Here is a 19,811-nt window from a genome sequence, read left to right on the forward strand (position 1 = left end):
GGGTTGGAGTGACCACCAGGACCTGGGGGAAGCACAGGCACAACAGCCACAGCTGAGAGCTGACCCAGGCCCCAAGATGGACAACCGCTGCCCCGGCAGTGGAGAAACACCCACATCTGTGTAGAATCAGGCCAGGCCAGCCACAGGCTAACCCAGGAGCAGATGGCTTGAGAGCAGGGAGCGGGGTGGCTCCAAGCTCAGCAGTCCTCATTTCTAGACAGGGAGAGGGGATGGTAGGGCAAGACCCACATGTGACACCTGAGAGCTACAAAGGAGGAGGCCAGGACACCCCCTGGGGGAGCACTGGAGTGTTGGGTACAGTGACAAGGGGGTATGGCCATCTGAGGGGAAGGTCTCTGCTTTTCCTCTGCACTGAAAACTCACAGCTGTACCTGGTAAGCTGAGCAGGGCAGGGTTACCACCCTCCTACAGATGAGGAAACTGAGGCTCAGAGACCTGGGACCTGCCCAATACCTGGCTCCTGACACCTCTGTTCTTGGCACATTCCCACCAGCTTCTGCACAAGCCTGTGAACTTCCCGAGGGCAGTGCCTGCAAGGCACCCTCAGCACATGCCCCAGCAGAAGGCACCACAGTGCTTTATAAATGGGGTGGAGCTACAGGCAGACCTGCGTTCCCCCATCCTTGACCACAGGACCAGGCAGTCGGCAGGTGCACACACCCCCCACCCACATGCTCCGTGCTCCTGGATGTCACCAGGGAGGCCTCACCACAGCTCAGATAACACCAGGTCACAGGACAGTTGTGAGAGCAAGAGGGGAAGCCAGTGTCTGCCACCTGGGACAGAGCTGCCCCTGACACCTCCAGTCCTGCTGGGAAGCCTGGCTGACATCACTGCCCAGCACACCCTCTCCTGCATTGGATCTGTGGACATAGCCTCCAGCCCATGGTCACTCTGGGCCCTTCTTAGAGCCTCACCTGTTCCATGGCCTCAGCATCAAGGCCTGGCCCAGATGACCACTGGGCCTCACGGCCTGCCTGCCCTGGTTCCCTGGGCCACTATGAAGCTGTGGGCTGCCCTGCAGCTAGACCCTTCCCTCAGACCACAGGCTCTGCCACACCCACGGGAGGGTCTTCAGGCAAGCTCAGCCCTTCACCCTCCCTTAGCTGGGCAGGGTGGCCCACACCTATAGTCCCAGCTCCTCGGGAGGCTGAGGTGGGAGGATCTCCCGAGCCTGGCAATTTCAGGTTGTGGTGAGTCATTATTGCACCACTGTACTCCAACCTGGCTGACAGTGAAACCCTGTCTCCAAAAAAAAAAACAGTAACTGCTGCAAGAATATTCCCAAAGATGAGAAACTAACGCAGCAAAAAAGGAAGTGTAAATATGTGTTAAAACTGGCAGTGGTAAAAGCATGTGTGGAGCAGGAAAAAGCTTAGGTGGACAAATGTACAAAGCTTGTGAAAACATAAAGTGCTTAAAGTGTATGGTTTTTTACTCCATCATCATTATTATTACTATTATTATCATTATTATTATTATTGAGACGGAGTCTCACTCTGTCGCCCAGGCTGGAGTGCAACGACGCGATCTCAGCTCACTGCAACCTCTGCCTTCCAGGTTCAAGTGATTCTCCTGCCTCAGCCTCCAGAATAGCTGGGATTACAAGCTGTGCCACCATGCCCAGCATGAGCCACTGCGCCCGGCCTAGTTTTTGTATTTTTAGTAAAGATGAGGTTTCGCCATGTTGGCCAGGCTGGTCTCGAACCCCTGACCTCAGGTGATCCGCCAACAACAGCCTCAAAGTGCTAGGATTACAGGCATGAGCCACTGTGCCTGACTTCACTGCATTATTCATCAGCAAGAACTCTGTGGGAAATACCTGAATCCATTGTCAGTGGTGAGTCTATTGACTCTATCAGTGGTGTCAATGGTATACTTCATTTGCTCTCCTGCACGTAACCAGCATTCACAGATGCACATTTGCAATTGATTTCAATGACAGGGAACACTAACTTTGAACCCCAATTAGGCAAGATGGCATCCACTCTTCTCAGTAATAGACCCACATTATAAAAATTAAACTCAATTATTATGTTTTGAATTTTGTCCATAATCACATTCTGAGGTTAAATTCAAAAAAATTAAATAAAAAGTATAAACTAAAAAAAAATTGCCTATAAAAAACATATGGAAGTTACCAGCCTGGGCAACATGGCAAAGCCCTGTCTCTACAAACAGAAATATATAAAAATTAGGCCAGGCGCAGTGGCTCATGCCTGTAATCCTAGCACTTTGGGAGGCCGAGGTGGGCGGATCACTTGAAGTCAGGGGTTCAAGCCCCGCCTGACCAGTATGGAGAAACCCCGTCTCTACTAAACATAGAAAATAAGCCAGGCATGGTAGCACATGCCTGTAATCCCAGCTACTCAGGAGGGTGAGGCAGGAGAATAGCTTGAACCCAGGAGGCGGAGGTTGCAGTGAGCCGAGATCATGCCATTGCACTCCACCCTGGGCAACAAGAGCAAAACTCTGTCTCAAAAATAATAATAATAATAAGATGCGCATGGCGCGCACCTGTAGTTCCAGCCACTCAGGAGGCTGAGGTGGGAGGATCATTTGAGCCCAGGAGGTCCAGGCTGCAGTAAGCTGGGATTGTGTTGGAACAGGAATTAAAAGAAATTAAAGAATGTGTAAGCAGAAACTCAGCTGTATGTAAGAAAACCCAGTTCCCCTGAGAAAGAGAAAGAGCTGGAGTCCTTTAAAAATTGACTGCCTGTTTTTCTGTGGCTAGTGAGCCTTATCTCCCCTCCTTTCCCAGGCATTGTGAAGACCCTGTTTCTCTAGCTGTGCAGCTGCAAGGTCACTAGACAGATAAACTCAAGTCATAAAACATGTTTTTCTTTGAAAAGTGAGAAAAGATGTAATGCATATCTCAATTAATTAAATAACTATCTTTGTTTCTCACTTCTGTAATATGTTTCCCCCTGCACAGATCTCCCACCACCCCACAAAATACTTAAAAGGTAACTCTTTGTTCAGGGCTCAGTCCTTTGGATGTTAATCTGACTGGGCTGGTGCTTCTAAATAATAAATATCCTCCTCAACCCCATCAGTCTCTCTGATTCCTTATCAATCCTGAAACATTTCTGGGGGTTCATCTGGGATTGGAGACGACAGATTTACTCTCTCCTTTGCCTGTGCCACTAGAGCCCCAGGGCCAGGGGAGACCCAGCATCCAAGGCGCACCACGGGTGAACTTCACCCGGATGGAAGCCGGCTCTCCCCACGTCCTGGCGCCCTGTCCAGCAGCACAACGGAACCAGGCATGGAGCTGTAGGATGATACCAGCACTTCGGGAACCATGGTAAGGAGTAAGGGCCCAAGGCAGGAAAGCCTGTCCCACGGGGATGAATGGGAGCTTGATCACCTCCCAGGGACCAACCACTAATCCAACCCAGAGCAGCTGGGGGCGGCAGGAGTGGCCTGCCAATTTGGATGAACCTCGCGTCCCCACTAACATAGTGAAAGTGGTTCACTGGATCTGGAGACAGCAACTGGGAGTGTGTGGGTGCGTGTGAACCTACCCGGGACATGAGAGAGGCTAGTTTCGTCCAATAAGGAGTCCTGGGGTAGGAGTGGTGTGTGTTATGTGTGTGAATGTAGGAGCCTAACTAGGCTCACCCGGGACATAAGAGAGGCTCATTTCATCTGATGAGGAGTCCTGGGGCAAGGGAGGTGTGTGAAAGTGTGTGAAAGAGACAGTCTCGGGAGAGGCCAATGCAGGGAGTGACATGGGGAAGCACAGATCCCTTAGTGCAGGCTGTGTGCTCCCAGGCGAGTGCAGGGGAAATCAGACGTAGGACGTTGCATACAGCAGATAAGACCAGCTCCACAGCCGCAGCAGGCTGTGAGAGGGGAAGGCACATTCCTGGCTAAGCAGTGTCCGAAACTCCAGGACCGGGTCTGGTGGACCCAAGAGTGAAAGTGAGAGTGAGAGTGTGCCACAAGGGAGGAAATAGGAGGGAAGGTGTCTAAACCAACTCCTTTGGAGTGCATGATAAAGAACTTTAAAAAAGTATTTAGAGGTGATTATGGGATGAAACTGGATGCTCAAGAGTTAAGGACATACTGTGAAATAGATTGGCCTGCTTTCAATGTGGGGTGGCCCTCTGAAGGTACAACAGACAGGGAATTAATTGGCCGTGTGTTTAAGGCGGTCATTGGAGGTGGAGGAAAACCAGGATACCCAGACCAGTTTCCCTATATGGACACTTGGCTCAATGTGGCACAAACTTGCCCCAGGTGGCTACAGCCCTGCCTAGAGGGATATTACAAGGCATTAGTTGCCCAGGCAGCCCAACCAAAGGAAAAAAGAAAAACCAAAAATAGAAACAAAGAGATGCCTCAATTTATAGCTGATGCATTAGCAGAAAGTAACCCTGGATTTGCTAGAGGGTGTGGCCGAGGAACAGGGCAGACAAGACAGGGAGATGAAGCTGGTCCCGGCTGGCCAGGAACCAATGTGCAAGGTGCAGATAAATGGGCCACTGGAAACATGAGTGTCCCAAGAAGGAAACGGATGGAGATGATGGTCAATGGTCTAACACCCGAGTGTGGCATTCAGTTGCTGGTCATGGTGCTTCAAAGGCAGATCCTGATCTGATTGGCTTAGCGGGGGCTGAGAATTTTGAGGACTGAGAATGACTGGGCTCCATCTTTTTAGGCCCCGGGGAGCCTGTGGTCTCTATGGAAGTAGAGCGCCGATTAATGGATTTTTTGGTCAATACTGGTGCTGATTTATCTGTGGTAACTCACCCAATTAGCGCCCACAAAAAGAACTATGCTACTATCATGGGAGCTACTAGGGCCAAAGAAAAGACACCTTTTTCCAAATACAGGAGATGTGTTATTGGAGGACAAGAAGTGCAGCATGAGTTTCTATATATGCCAAATTGTTCAGTGCCCTTGTTGAGGAGAGACTTGCTCCAGAAACTGCAGGCACAAATTTCCTTTACACCTAAAGGGAATGTGACCCTGGAGATAGGGAAGCCAAAGGCAATGGTATTGACTAATGGCTAAATGAATGCAGCCCTGACTAGCAGTTTATTGTAGAACACTCACAGCTCACACCAAGAGAGAAATCAGCTGCGCTGGCAGCTACAGAGTTAAAGGGAAAGTCACAGTGGCTTGTAGCCACTGAGCCAAAAGCAAAAGTAAAAATCAGCTGCCCTGGAAGCTATGGGGACAAATGAAAAGTCTCAGAAAAGAAAGAGAAAAACCGTTTTGCAAGAACCACAGGAGGGAATAGAGACCCCTCCTCCCTATATTCCAATCTGCCCCCCTTTACCAAGGCTAACTGCACCTAAGGAGTTAAGTTCAAACAGATACACGCTCCCAGTCTCACCTGAGAGGGAGAAATCAGAGCTCCAGGAAGTTAAAGTGAAAGGCTCAAAAAGTCAGGCAGGCCATCTCAGGTCTGGCCATGCCCAAGTTATACTTATGCCTCTTAAGAGGACAAGAGGACCCCCACCAGGATCCAGATGATGCAGTCCAGCTTCAGCACCTACAAAGGTGCCAAAAAACATTTCTGCAAAGGCTAAAGGAAGGTAAAAGAGAAAGGCAACCAATACAAAAAATCTCAGAGGACAGGCCGGGTGCGGTGGCTCACACCCGTAATCCCAGCACTTTGGGAGGCCGAGGTGGGCGGATCACAAGGTCAGGAGATTGAGACCATCCTGGCTCACACGGTGAAACCCCATCTCTACTAAAAAATACAAAAAAATTAGCTGGGCGTGGTGGCACGTGCCTGTAGTCCCAGCTACTCAGGAGGCTGAGGCAGGAGAATGGCATGAACCCAGGAGGCGGAGCTTGCAGTGAGCCAAGATCACACCGTTGCACTCTAGCCTGGGCAACAGAGCAAGACTCCGTCTAAAAAAAAAAACACACACACACACAAAATCTCAGAGGTTCTCCAGGGTGCAAATAAAAGCACCAGCCAGTTTTATAATACACTTTGTAAGACATTTTGGTTGTACATTCCGTTTAACCCTGAGGCTGCTGAAAATCAGCACATGGTGAATACGACATTTGTAAGGCAGGCTCAAGGAGATATCAGGCATAAATCACAGAAGTTGGAAGCTCCGCAGACATGAATGCTACTCAGCTTATTAAAGTGGCTACCAAAGTGTACATTAACCGAGATCAGGAGGCTGATCAGAGGCTTAAGAAAGGCTAACTTAATAGCAGCAGCCCTTACAGGAAGAGAAGCTAGCTTTGCAAGAAGGCATGGACGCGGGCGTGAACGCAATCGTGGAAAAAGCTAATAAACTGACTTTAGAGACTGAATACCCTAAACCAAGCTACACTGCTCCTCATCAAGTCAGTGCCAAGAGGCCCCCTTCATTGCTGTGTGGACTTGGTAGATAAAGTGTTCTCAAGCTAGAGAGATTTAACAGATCGGCCCCTTGGGGACTCAGACATTGAATATTTTACTGATGGAAGCAATTTCATACTAAAGGGAGTCCCCCAAGCTGGGTATGCAGTGGTGACTTTGGACTCAGTAGTAAAGGTGCAGTCTTTGCCTACAGAAACTTCTGCTTAGAAAGCAGAGCTGATAGCTCCGACAAGAACTCTCTGGCTAGGAAAAGACCAAAAGACAAATACAAAGATTCCAAATATGCTTCTGCCACTTTGCGTGTTCATGAGGCTATTTACAAAAAAAAAAAAAAAAAAAAAAAGACTTTTAACTACTGAAAGTAAAAAAAAGCACAAGGAAGAAATTCTGCAGCAATTAGATGCTGTATGAGCCCCAAAAGAGGTGGCCGTGATGCCCTGCAAGAGGCACTAAAAGCAAGAACACTAAAGGCTAAAAAAAATAGAAACGCAAAAAGGCAAAGCAGGCTGCAGTGGCAACTCCACCTTCTAAAGAGGAAGCCTTAGCTATGCCTCTCTTCCCGGAGATTCCCTCCCAGAGATCCCACGCGCCCCTCCAAATAAAAGGGCTTGGTTTGCCCAGAAAAATAAGAACTACATTGAAGGAGGATGGTAAAAATTCTCCAATGGGAGGCTAGCCATACCTGAAATGGTGACCCCGATTTGTAAAACAGTTCCACCAAGGAACTCACATGGGAAAAAAAAAAACAGCACTAAAGACATTATTAAGGCATCACTTCTATGTGCCATGACCCTCTGCTATTACTCAAGCCATTTGTAAACAAACAGTGTTTAACTTGTGTTCAGAACAATCCATAACAGGGGCCTACTCAGCCCCCAGGAGTTCAGGAAACATGAGCCAGGGAGCCATGCCCTGTGAAAAACTGCTTATGGACTTCGCCAAATTGCCCTGAAAGGGGGGCTATCAGTACATGTGGGTGTTCATTTGCACCTTTTCAGGATAAGTCGAGGCCTCCTCATCTGGCCAGAGAAGGCACTAGAAGTGACTAAGGTGTTGTTAAGAGACATTATTCCCAGATTTGGACTGCTTCTAACTCTAAGATCAGACAATGGACCAACATTTGTGGCTACAAGAGTTCAGGACTTAACTCGACTATTAAAAATAAAGTGGAAATTGCGTACATCCTACAGGCCACAGAGCTCAAGTAAAGTAGAGTGCATGAACCAGACACTCAAACAGCTGCTGAAAAAATTTTGTCAAGAAACTCATCTAAAATAAGATCAGGTCTTGCCCATGGTCCCCCTGAGTCAGGCACACCCCCACCAAACAAACTGGGTATTCGTCCTATGAAATATTGTTCAGAAGGCTGCCCCCAATCATTAATCAAATTAGAGGGGATTTAAAAGAGTTAGGAGAGCTAACCCTTAGAAGACAGATGCACTCCTAAAGGAGTGACAATTCAAGAGATGCACGGCTAAGTATTAAAAAAAAAAAATGCCTATAAGTCTAACAGACCCAGTACACCCTTTCAAACCTAGGGACTTTGTTTAGGTTAAAAAATAAAATCCAACCACTCTAGGACCCATAAAGGATAGGCCCCATATTGTGATCAGGAACTGATCAACATGTTCAAACAATAAGAAAATACTCATATTAAGTGTAAAGATTGGCCAGACACAGTGGCTCATGCCTGTAATCCCAGCACTTTAGGAGGCCGAGGCAGACAGATTATCTGAGGTCAGGAGTTGGAGACCAGCCCGACCAACATGGAGAAACCCCATCTCCACTAAAAATGCAAAATTGCCCAGGTGTGGTGGTGCATGCCTGTAATCCCAGCTACTTGGGAGGCTGAGGCAGGAGAACCGCTTGAACCTGGGAAGTGAAGGTTATGGTGAGCCGAGATCATGCCACTGCATTCCAGCCTAGGCAACAAGAGCGAGACACCATCTCAAAAAAAAAAAAAAAAAAAAAAAAAAAGATTACACCATTTCTGGGAAAGATACCAAGTCTCAAAAGAGTAAAAATTGTGCCAAAGGCAGAAATGTTAAGTACCATGATTTCATAAGCAAGAATACACTATTGAAGATTTGGAGGCCAGGAATGGTGGCTCATGCCTGTAATCCCAACACGTTGGGAGGCTGAGGCTGGAGGATCACTTGAGCTCAGGAGTCCAAGACTAGCCTGGCCTACATGGCAAAACCCAGCCTCTACTAAAAATACAAAAATTTGCCGGGCATGGTGGCACATGCCTGTAATCTCAGTTACTTGGGAGGCTGAGGCAGAGGAATCACTTGAACTTGGGAGGCAGAGGTTGCAGTGAGCCGAGATCACGCCACTGCACTCCAGCTTGGGCAACAAGAGGGAAACTCCGTCTCAAAAAAAAAAAAAAAAAAAAAATTGTATCTCAGCTAGGCACAGTGGCTCACGCCCGTAATCCCAGCACTTTGGGAGGCCAAGGTGAGTGGATCATGAGGTCAGGAGTTCGAGACGTGCCTGGCCAATATGGTGAAACCCTGTCTCTACTAAAAATACAAAAATTAGCTGGGTGTGGTGGCGGGCACCTGTAGTCCCAGCTGCTTGGGAGGCTGAGACAGGAGAATCCCTTGAACCCGGCAGGCAGAGGTTGCAGTGAGCCGAATTCATGCCACTGCACTCCAGCCTGGGCGACAGAGCAAGACTCTGTCTTAAATAAATAAATAAATAAATAAATAAATAAATAGTATCTTATACATTTAAGGCAACCCTAGGAAGCATATCAGGGAAGGTTCAAAAAAATGAATAAGGGAGTAAGAATAGGAATAAAGAAACAAATTGAAATCCCAGTGATTAGCATTTTCGTAGCCTGTTCAAATGTAAGTATGTAGTCTACTCTGGGATCACTGTGATTTGGGGTTTGCTTTCCACCTCTTAAGCTATTTAAAACACTGAGAAGGCAATATTAGAACTTTCATTTAAATGAAATATTCAGAATTTTGATTAAAATAAATAATAAATTACACAAGCTTACAAGTAACAGTTAAATATTTAGGGGCATGTACTAAGTTTTGCAAACAGTACAAATATTTAAGAGTGCTGATTGGGAGTAAGGGAATGTCAACTGCCAATAAATGTGGAAGATGAAAGAATAGGACTTTAAACAGAGCATATTTATGCTCTCTGTCTCCTCCCCACACAGAAAAACTCACAGACATTCATGACTTCATCCACCCTGCCTGGCAGATAGGCCATATTTCCTGACCCCCCAGCTTTTCACCTCAAAAGGTTTATCTTTCCACCACACCAGCAAAGACCCTCAGGACACAGGATTCACACTGCCAGCTAAGCATCTACCCCGAGGGACAAGGTAAGCACACACTAAGGCAGCTGGGCCATCCTGCCCTAATCCCTCCAGCGGTGTCCACACTGAGCATTGCAGCACTTGTAGAAGGTGGTCATCGGCTCATCTGCAGAGCGGGTCTGAAGCTGCATGAAGTAAGCACGAGGATGTTCACATTTGGGACACGGCTCTGGCAATGAGAAAAAAGAAGTGACCACATTAAAAAAAGATGATGCTCGTGACTGTCAGAAGTGGGTATTACTTAATATGTGGGAGGCCAAGGCGGGCAGATCACCTGAGGTCAGGAGTTTGAGACCATCCAGGCCAGCATGGTGAAACCCCGTCTCTACTAAAAATATAAAATTAGCCGGGCATGGTGGCAGGCGCCTTTAATCCCAGCTACTTGGGAGGCTGAGGCAGGCGAATCGCTTGAACCCAGGAGGCAGAGATTGCAGTGAGCCAAGATCACACCACTGCGCTCAAAAAAAAAAAAAAGTGGGTATTACTTAATATCTTTTTTTTTTTTTTTTTTTTTGAGATGGAATCTCGCAGTCACCCGGGCTGGAGGGCAGTGGGGCGATCTCAGCTCACTGCAACCTCTGCCTCCCGGGTTCATGTGATTCTCCTTGCCTCAGCCTCCCAAGTAGCTGGGATTAAAGGCGCCTGCAACCAAGCCCGGCTAATTTTTTTGTATTTTTAGTAGAGACGGGTTTTCACTATGTTGGCCAGGCTGGTCTCGAACTCCTGACCTCGTGATCCGCCCACCTCAACCTCCCAAAGTGCTGGGATTACAGGCGTGAGCTACCGTGCCCAGCCTACTTAATATCTTTAAAGATGGTAAAGAACCTCCGTGCTCATTTGATCCCCCTTGACAAGGGTAGATCTACAAACAGTGATGTCATTCCCACTACACTCTAACACTAAGGGAATCTGGGAGACCTGTGACTCACACACTCTCCTCCTCCCCTCCCTGAGTCCCGTGGTTCTTCTCAAATCCAGCTGAAGGCTGGTTGGAAACATAACATGGAAGGTGACTGTTTTGGTCCATTTTGTGCTGCTGTAACAAAATGCCTAAGACTAAGTAATGGTTAGATGGTGGAAGAGTTTTGAAGTAAATGCTGGAAAAAGCCTGCATTGTCAAGAACTGAGCATTAAAGGCCGGGTGCGGTGGCTCACGCCTGTAATCCCAGCATTTTGGGAGGCCGAGGCGGGTGGATCACGAGGTCAGGAGATCGAGACCATCCTGGCTAACACGGTGAAACCCCGTCTCTACTAAAAATACAAAAAATTAGCCAGGCGTGGTGGCGGGTGCCTGTAGTCCCAGCTACTCAGGAGCTGAGGCAGGAGAATGGTGTGAACCCGGGAGGCGGAGCTTGCAGTGAGCCAAGATCGCGCCACTGCACTCCAGCTTGGGCAACAGCGAGACTCCATCTCAAAAAAAAAAAGAATTGAGCATTAAGGGCAATTCTGGTGTGGGCTCAAAAGAAGAGAAGAGGCCAGGTATGGTGGCTCTTCCTATAATCCCAGAACTTTGGGAGGCTGAGGCAGGTGGATCACGAGGTCAGGAGTTCAAGACCAGCCTAGCCAAGAGGGTGAAACCCCGTCTCTACCAAAACTACAAAAATTAGCCAGGCGTGGTGGCAGTTGCCTGTAATCCCAGCTACTAGGGAGGCTGAGGCAGGAGAATCGCTTGAACCCAGGCAGCACAGGTTTGCAGTGAGCAGAGATCGTGCCACTACACTCCAGCCTGGGCAAAAGAGACTCCGTCTCAAAAAAAAAGCCAGGCGCAGTGGCTCAGGCCTGTAATCCCAGCACTTTGGGAGGCCGAGGCCAACAGATCACCTGAGGTCGGGAGTTCATGACCAGCCTTATCAACATGGAGAAACCCCATCTCTACTAAAAATACAAAATTAGCCGGGCGTGGTGGCGCATGCCTGTAATCCCAGCTACTCAGGAGGCTGAGGCAGGATAATCGCTTGAACCCGGGAGGTGGAGGTTGCAGTGAGCCAAGATCGCACCACTGCACTCCAGCCTAGATGACAGGGCAAGACTCCGTCAAAAAAAAAAAAAAAAAAAAAGAAGTACCCCAAGGCACATATTTCTCTTCAAAGCGATTTCACTTTGAGAAACTTATCCTACACCTGACAGAAATGGCTTCAAACACTCTAACACTATTTCTGACATTAGGTAAAAAGATTTTTTTTTTTAGACAGTCTAGCTCAGGCTGGAGTGGCATGGTCTCGGCTCACTGCAACCTCCGCCTCCTGGTTCAAGCAATTCTCCTGCCTCAGCCTCCTGAGTAGCTAGGACTACAGGCACGTGCCACTGAGCCTGGCTAATTTGTTTTTTTTTTTTTGAGATGGAGTTTTGCTCTTGTTGCCTAGGCTGAAGTGCAATAGCACAATCTCAGCTCACTACAACCTCTGCCTCACAGGTTCAAGCGATTCTCCTGTCTCAGCCTCCCAAGTAGCTGGGATTACAGGCATGCACCACCACGCCCAGCTACTTTTTGTATTTTTAGTAGAGACGGGGTTTCACCATGTTGGCCAGGATGGTCTCGATGTCTTGACTTCGTGGTCTGCGCACATTGGCCTCCCAAAGTGCTGGGATTATAGGTGTGAGCCACCATGCCATCTGCTAACTTTTTCACATAGCAGATTTGTATGTTCTTCTTTTTTTTGACAGAGTTTCGCTCTTGTTGCCCAAGCTGGAGTGCAATGATACAATCTCGGCTCACTGCAACCTCTGCTTCCCGGGTTCAAGCGATTCTCCTGTCCCAGCCTCCCGAGTAGCTGGGATTACAGGCGCTGCCGCCATGCCTGGCTAATTTTTTGTATTTTTAGCAGAAACAGGGCTTCACCATGTTAGCCAGGCTGGTCTCGAACTCCTGACCTCAGGTGATCCGCCTGCATTGGCCTCCGAAAGTGCTGAGATTGCAGGCGTGAGCCACCGCACCCGGCCTATATGTTCTTTTATAGGGGGAAAAACACAGTACTAACCATCAGTTATCTCTCTCATCTCTCAGTACAACTTATATTTAGGGCCTTCCCCTTTCCTCTCCTGGTCACATCTATCTCTATCAGACATGCAATAAACATTTATTTTACCCAATCTGCAGTTTAATGCTCATTGGTATTAACTTCTAAAAATCTATATTAGAACCGTGTATTGGTCCGTTCTCACACTGCTATGAATACCTGAGACTGGGTAATTTATATAGAAAAAAAGGGTTTTGTTTGTTTGTTTGTTTTGAGACAGAGTCTCACTCTTGTCACTGAGGCTAGAGTGCAGTAGTGTGATCCCAGCTCACTGCAACCTCTGCCTCCTGGGTTCAAGCAATTCTCGTGCCTCAGCCTCCTGAGCAGCTGGATCTACAGGCTCGAACCACCACACCTTGCTAATTATTTTATCTTTAGTAGAGACAGGGTTTTGCCATGTGGGCCAGGCTGGTCTGGAACTCCTGACCTCAAGTGATCTGCCTACCTTGGCCTCCAAACTGCTGGGATTTACAGGCATGAGCCACGACACGCAGCCAAGAAGAGAGGTCTAATTTACTCACGGTTCTGCGTGGCCGGGGAGGCCTCAGGAAACCTACAATCATGGTGGAAGGTACCTCTTCACAGGGTAGCAGGAAACAGAATGAGTGTGAGCAGGGGAAATGCCAAATGCTTATACAACGATCAGATCTTGGGAGAACTCACTCACTATCAGAACATCATGGGGGGAAACCACTCCCATGATTCAATTACCTCCCACTGGGCCCCTCCCAGGACACCTGGGGATTACGGGAACTATAATTCAAGATGAGATTAGGGTGGAGACCCAGCCAAACCATATCAAACAGAAAGAACATACTGTTTTCCTTAGATTCTTATTTTTATTAATCTACTCATCATTGCCATTATCAAAGCTATCACCTGTTGAGTGCCTCTTACATACCAAGCACGGTATAATTCACTTTATGCTCTCACGGTCTACGAATATGGATTAGCCCCAGAGAAGTCAGGAGACCCAAGGAAGGTCCTACAACAATACAAGGTTGCCCTGAGAATCTGACCTGGGCCTGTATGACTCCAAGGCTGGTACACACATTGCTTGTCTGACAGATTATTAAACAGTAACAAATACAAATAAATTATTCAAGAACCATTTTCTATTTTTAGAACCCTACATCATTTATATGACATCATAGACTCTGCCAATGCAGTGGCATCAACAGCCTCGTAATTATCCACAGTTTAGCAACAGAAATAGTTTTCCCTCTTACCTGCAGTAGAGTCAACATTCTCCCAGGCAGCTGCTCCACCAAGCACATCATCCACTTCTTTCAGTTTTGGGTACTTCCGATTTGTTACCTAACAAAAACAACACTTCAGACTCCAAGTAACTGAATAGCGCAAACCTGGGCTGCCAAACCTCAAATTTCAGTGAACTCTTATGTAATATAAGAGTTCACTCGGCCGGGCGTGGTGGCTGACACCTGTAATCCCAGCACTTTGGGAGGCCGAGGAGGGTGGATCACGAGGTCAAGAGATGGAGAGCATGCTGGCTAACACGGTGAAATCTCGTCTCTCCTAAAAATACAAAAAATTAGCCCGGTGTGGTGGCGGGCGCCTGTAGTCCCAGCTACTCGAGAGGCTGAGGCAGGAGAATGGTGTGAACCTGGGAGGCGGAGCTTGCAGTGAGCGTTGATCGCACCACTGCACTCCAGCCTGGGCTAGGGAGCAAGACTCCATCTCAAAAAAAAAAAAAAAAAAAAAAAAAAAAAAAGGCCAGGCGCGGTGGCTCACGCCTGTAATCCCAGCACTTTGAGAGGCCGAGGCGGGCGGATCACGAGGTCAGGAGATCGAGACCGTCCTGGCTAACACACGGTGAAACCCCGTCTCTACTAAAAATACAAACAAATTAGCCAGGCATGGTGGCGGGCGCCTGTAGTCCCAGCTAATTGGGAGGCTGAGGCAGAAGAGTGGCGTGAACCCGGGAGGCAGAGCTTGCAGTGAGCCGAGATCGCGCCACTACACTCCAGCCTGGGCGACAGAGCGTGACTCCGTCTCAAAAAAAAAAAAAAAAAAACGATAAAAAAAATAAACAAATCGCACATTACATAATATATTAGAAGGTAATAAGCCCTATGGAAACAATTACAAAGGAGAGGAGGATAAATTGGAAGGAGGAGCTGAAATTTAAAATACGGTAAAGACAAGACCAATGGGTAAGGTGGTTATCTAGGGGCAGAGTGAACTGAGCAACAGCAAGTGCAAAGGCCCTGCTAGCACCACGTGCACGATGAGAGATCGTCCAGGAGGCGGTGTTGATGAGGCAAAGGGCAACAGGAAGGGCATTAGGACTTGAAATCGGAGACGCAAGCAGGGGAGGGGGTCAGTGTCAGAACCTGGTAGGCCCTGGGAGAACTCCGGCTTTTCGTCTGCGTGAGCTGGAGAACAGCCGAAGGTTTCTGCGCACAGCACGGACCTGTGTGCCTCAGCTTTAAGGAAATCACCGTGGCCGCTGCTGTGAACGCAGAGAAGGGCGCAAGCGTGGGAGCAGAAACCCAAGGAGGTGGGAAACGGTGGGGCTTGCTGAGTGTATTGGAAAGTAGAGCCCACAGATCTGCTGCAGACCAGAAAGGGGCGCGAGAAAGAGCGGACAGAGGCAGACGCCGGGGCTGGCGGCGATGGAGCAGCAGTCGGAGGAAGCGGAAGGCCTGCGAGAGTCGCCCGCGGCCCAGCGCCGGCCTTCGGGTCCCACCTTGCGGGTGATGTTGTGCACGTAGGGGCACGTGTTGCAGGCGAAGCGGTGGCAGCGTTGTCCCTCCTCCACGATCAGCCCGTTCCCGCAGCCGGGGCAGAACAGCAGCATGGTCTCGAACTCCGCAGGCTCCAACTCCCTGCAGCTCCCACTGCCGCTGAGCGCCGACGCGCCGCCCGCCTCGAGCTCACATTGGTCCCGGCAGCCTCCCCGCCACGCCAACCAACCAATGGACAGGGCGATTCTGCGCTCCCAGCCCCGCCGCAGGCTGTCTCGCACTTGTCATTGGTCACCGCAGCCTCCCCACCCATCGGCGCGCCAATGGCTGGGCGGCCTCGCTGGGGCGGGCCGCAGTTCCTGCGCTTGCGCGCTTGGCCTCCCTAGTGCGGACAGGCAGCGCCGGCAGAGCCGGGCTGAGAGGTGCAGCCCTGGAGGAGACGGAGGCCGCGGGTGGGCCCGAGGCGCAAGAGGAAGATGAGGACGAAGAAGAGGCGCTGCCGCACTCCGAGGCCATGGACGTGTTCCAGGAGGGTCTGGCTATGGTGGTGCAGGACCCGCTGCTCTGCGATCTGCCGATCCAGGTGTGTGCGGGCGGGGGCTGGGGGCGCGGGAGTCGTTCCCCGGGGGGCCGGGCATCTGGGCGCCGGCAGCCTCCAAAGGCGCTGGTGGGAGGCTGCGGCCCAAGGCTGAGGAAGGCGCCTCAGTGTAAACGAGGGTTTTAACCTTGGCCGGGTGCACTCGCCTGGGGCGCGAAGCTTAAAGAGGAACCAAAAACCTCCTTAATGAGTGACATTAAATGACATTTTAATGTAATTGTATTTAGGGGGCTCGGGGGACAGGGTCTTGCTCTGTTGCCCAGGCTGGAGTGCAGTGGCGTGATCTTGGCTCACTGCAGCCTGCACCTCCTGAGCTCAAGCCATCCTCCCACCTCAGCCTCCCGAGTAATTGGGACCACAGGTGCGCGCTACCACACCCGGCTAATTTTGAAATTTTTTGTACAGAGGGAGTCTCACCATGTTGCCCAGGCTGGTCTGAAACTCCTGGGCTCAGGCGATCCTCCTGCCTCGGCCTCCCAAAATGCTGGGATTATAGGTGTGAGCCACCCGCCCAGCCTGTAATACCTTTAAAAGTCAAAGTTGATGCAAAAAAAGAGCCTACGGTAAACGAAAAAGCTTAGTTTTAAATAAGAGCAAGATTAGTAGTACTGATTGTTCCATTTGCCTCAAGCGTCAATCATGTGTCAAAGCGTCAGTATCATGCTTTGGCACGATACTGTCTTATTTATTTATTTATTTATTTATTTGAGACTGAGTCTTGATGTTGCCAGGCTGGAGTGTAGTGGTGCGATCTCGGCTCACTGCACCCTCCCCCTCCCGGGTTCACTACAGGCACGCGCCACAACGCCCGGCTAATTTTTTGTATTTTAGTAGAGATGGGGTTTCACCATGTTAGGCCAGGATGGTCTCAATCTCCTGACCTCGTGATCCACCTGCCTCGGCCTCCCAAAGTGCTGGGATGACAGGCGTGAGCCACCGCACCCAGCCAATTTTAAATGTTTTATATTTTGCTCATCATGGATATTTTAATTGCCTTGTATTTCTTACATGTTGTATTAAAATATTTATTGTTATTACCGTTTTTTGCTGCCCTGGTAAATTTTGCACACCTGCCTTACTCAGTCCCGAGCCCTGGCCTGGGTCCTGATGATCAGGTATATCCTCAGGGTGAACTGACAGGCCCCTACCCACCCCTGGGGGCGGATCCTCATATGAGTTTATTCTCTTGCCTGTTTCTTAGCACCCCTTTCCCCCAAAGACTCTGTCCACTATGGACATTAAAATGTGAGTGAACATGAGATTGGGGCTCTGATGAATTGGGAAACCGTAACATACAGGCAACCACCCTTCCTTGCCCATCGTAAAATGGAGCACCACTTTTTGGCCACTATCAGCTTGTTCTTTGTTGTTGCTCAAGGGGTAAAGAGAGCCAGGGTTCCCACTTCTGCCCTTGGTCTTTTGTAGGTTACTTTGGAAGAAGTCAACTCCCAAATAGCCCTAGAATACGGCCAGGCAATGACAGTCCGAGTGTGCAAGATGGATGGAGAAGTAATGCGTAAGTGCTGCCCTCCTCCCTTCAGGTTATGTGGTCCAGGCTTTCACGCAGGAAGATGTAACAGTGCTGGTCAGCCTGCTCAGACACTCACAGGCCATGCCCAGGGGTACTGGGGCAACCACAAACCTGCCCTGTGCACAGAGTTGTGGGTTCCTTTCCTGCCATCGGAAGCTACGGCTTTGGGTTCTCACCATGGATCTTCTCCCATCTGTGTCCGTGGTTGCAGCTGTGGTTGTAGTGCAGAGTGCCACAGTCCTGGACCTGAAGAAGGCCATCCAGAGATACGTGCAGCTCAAGCAGGAGCGTGAAGGGGGCATTCAGCACATCAGCTGGTAAGTGGAACAACAATCCCTTCATTATAGCACTTCCTGGGGTCAGTGCCCTTCTTGGCACTGTCACCAGGCACCACCTGGAAACACCTCTCAGCTCTGCATGAGTACAGCACCACTGAAGTGATGAGCTCCCTGTCACAAGAGTTCAGACAGTGCAGGTCCTTCTGTGCCTGGGACTCCTGCCTCGGCCATCCCCAGCATACTGCTCTTTCATCGCCATCACCCTATCCAAGCTGCTGGATATCTTCACTTGGGGACACCGTTGGGAATTTCCAGTGTGTCTGGAAGTGGCCTCCCTATTTATGGATGGTACACCTGTAGTGGCTCCCATCCCCTTCTCACCTGGGTGCTGTCAGCCCTCACTCTCCTATTGGATCAACTGTCCTGTTCACCGAGTCTCAACACTGTCACCTGTTGCATTAGCAAGGTGTGTTTGGCCAAGCTGCCCCATACAGCCCTCTGAGAACAGAGCCTCCTTGTAGCTGCCTCAGACCCAATTTGCACATTGTACAGAACAGCCCAGGTAGGGAGGACAGCTGCCCCAGGTCCCATAGGGCTGAATGCCTCAAGCCCACGTCATGCACAGCCACTCAGCTCACCCTACTCAGGGCATGTGGTTTACCTGCATTCCCCTCTTACAGGTCCTATGTGTGGAGGACGTACCATCTGACCTCTGCAGGAGAGAAACTCACAGAAGATAGAAAGAAGCTCCGAGAGTAAGTGCCGGCCACATCCTGAGCCGTAGGGGACAGCTCTTCTGTCGCCCCTTAGTCCCCCATGCTCTGCCAGAGGGCTGCGGCCCCCTCTCCGGAGATAACACCCTCCTCCAAGGAGCTTCCTTGGGACCCTCCCCACTAGGAGAATGGCAGGCAGAGGGCACCTGGAGGGGCCTTGCTGCTTCCCACCAGTGGCAGCTTGGGGCTACGCAGTGCCAGCAGGGAGGAAATCAGAGTGGGCGTGGAGGCGAGAGGCTGTGACTCTATCTGACACTCAGTTCCCTGCCCCAGGGACTTGTGAGTCGGAGTGCTGCTGGGTCTGTGAGAGGATAGCCACTACCACTTCCCGGCCTTCCCAGAAGCCGCATGCCCCCCGCTGTTGTTTCTTCGTGGTCCCCCACAGCCTCAGGAGGGGAGTCACAGATGTGTCCTTCTGTAGGGCAGGCGCTTTATGCCTTTCCTTCTTTTTCAGCTATGGCATCCGGAATCGAGACGAGGTTTCCTTCATCAAAAAGCTGAGGCAAAAGTGAGCCTCCAGACAGGACAACTCGCTTCATCACTGGTGGCTGAGCTTTTTCCCAGCAGGATCGGCTCCTCGAGTCATTGTGCCTCTTTCACAGAAAGGATGTCGTGTTGGCCTCACCCCAGGCATGCCCAACAGGAACTGTCAGCATAAACCTGGGGGCCCTCAGGACTAGGACAGGGTGAGCCAGTGCTCCCTTCTTTCATGCACTTGGCCTGAGACTGACCTCTCCCTGGGTCCAAATGCCCTAGTCACATGGCAGAGCCACGGCCTGGCCCTGTGTATAAAATAAACCTGTTTGCTTCTTGGTTTGAAAAGTAAAAATCCACAGTAACCTGGGTAGCAAAGACTGAGATTGCCTCATCACAGAGGTGAGTTAAAGGGGAGAGAATTGGTACAGGTGAGTCCTATAGTCCAAGATGGCACCACATCACCAAAGCCTTGAGGCCACACAACTCCCCAAACCACACAACTGTGTTACCATGGTCTCCACAGCAAGGAGGAAATAAAAGCAGAGTGGCTTTAGGGTCTGCATCCCGGAGCTCACGGTGGCAACGAGCACAGTACAGCTGTGTGTGGGCCCTCCAGCCTCAGCCTTTAGGGTTCGCCCGCAGCAGTGCCTGCAGCAGGTTCAGTGGACAGGGAAGGAGTGTGGGGTGGAAATTGGAGCTGCTAAGGGTGGGGGCGGGGTGCTTCCCAGCATGTG

At 49.9% G+C, this 19,811-nt stretch overlaps 2 protein-coding genes across 2 annotated transcripts; one reads left to right on the forward strand and one right to left on the reverse strand.

The window, feature by feature from the left end:
- Positions 1–9,361: 9,361 nt before the first annotated feature.
- On the reverse strand, positions 9,362–15,751 carry POLR3K (RNA polymerase III subunit K). Its single transcript, XM_024233292.3, has 3 exons — positions 15,423–15,751; positions 13,942–14,029; positions 9,362–9,864 (listed from the first exon to the last, which is right to left on the reverse strand). The coding sequence occupies exons 1-3, from the start codon at positions 15,531–15,533 to the stop codon at positions 9,737–9,739; spliced, it is 327 nt and encodes a 108-aa protein (XP_024089060.1). The 5' UTR covers positions 15,534–15,751; the 3' UTR covers positions 9,362–9,736.
- Positions 15,752–15,804: 53 nt separating this feature from the next.
- SNRNP25 (small nuclear ribonucleoprotein U11/U12 subunit 25) lies at positions 15,805–19,447 on the forward strand. Its single transcript, XM_003778521.5, has 5 exons — positions 15,805–16,003; positions 17,444–17,534; positions 17,761–17,866; positions 18,508–18,582; positions 19,055–19,447. The coding sequence occupies exons 1-5, from the start codon at positions 15,935–15,937 to the stop codon at positions 19,110–19,112; spliced, it is 399 nt and encodes a 132-aa protein (XP_003778569.1). The 5' UTR covers positions 15,805–15,934; the 3' UTR covers positions 19,113–19,447.
- Positions 19,448–19,811: the final 364 nt, after the last annotated feature.

The sequence above is a fragment of the Pongo abelii genome, chromosome 18, assembly GCF_028885655.2.
Source record: "Pongo abelii isolate AG06213 chromosome 18, NHGRI_mPonAbe1-v2.0_pri, whole genome shotgun sequence".
In the NCBI taxonomy this organism is placed as follows: domain Eukaryota; kingdom Metazoa; phylum Chordata; class Mammalia; order Primates; family Hominidae; genus Pongo; species Pongo abelii.

What these genes read in the sequence shown, in the direction of transcription:
- POLR3K (XM_024233292.3), bottom strand. Translation starts at nt 15,533, where the DNA reads ATGCTGCTGTTCTGCCCCGGCTGCGGGAACGGGCTGATCGTGGAGGAG. An exon ending in TGCACAACATCACCCGCAAG is followed by an intron (nt 14,030 to 15,422) that starts GTGGGACCCGAA and finishes TGTTTTTGTTAG; the next exon opens with GTAACAAATCGGAAGTACCC. An exon ending in GAATGTTGACTCTACTGCAG is followed by an intron (nt 9,865 to 13,941) that starts GTAAGAGGGAAA and finishes TCTCATTGCCAG; the next exon opens with AGCCGTGTCCCAAATGTGAA.
- SNRNP25 (XM_003778521.5), top strand. Translation starts at nt 15,935, where the DNA reads ATGGACGTGTTCCAGGAGGGTCTGGCTATGGTGGTGCAGGACCCGCTG. An exon ending in GGCATTCAGCACATCAGCTG is followed by an intron (nt 17,867 to 18,507) that starts GTAAGTGGAACA and finishes CCCCTCTTACAG; the next exon opens with GTCCTATGTGTGGAGGACGT. An exon ending in GATAGAAAGAAGCTCCGAGA is followed by an intron (nt 18,583 to 19,054) that starts GTAAGTGCCGGC and finishes CTTCTTTTTCAG; the next exon opens with CTATGGCATCCGGAATCGAG.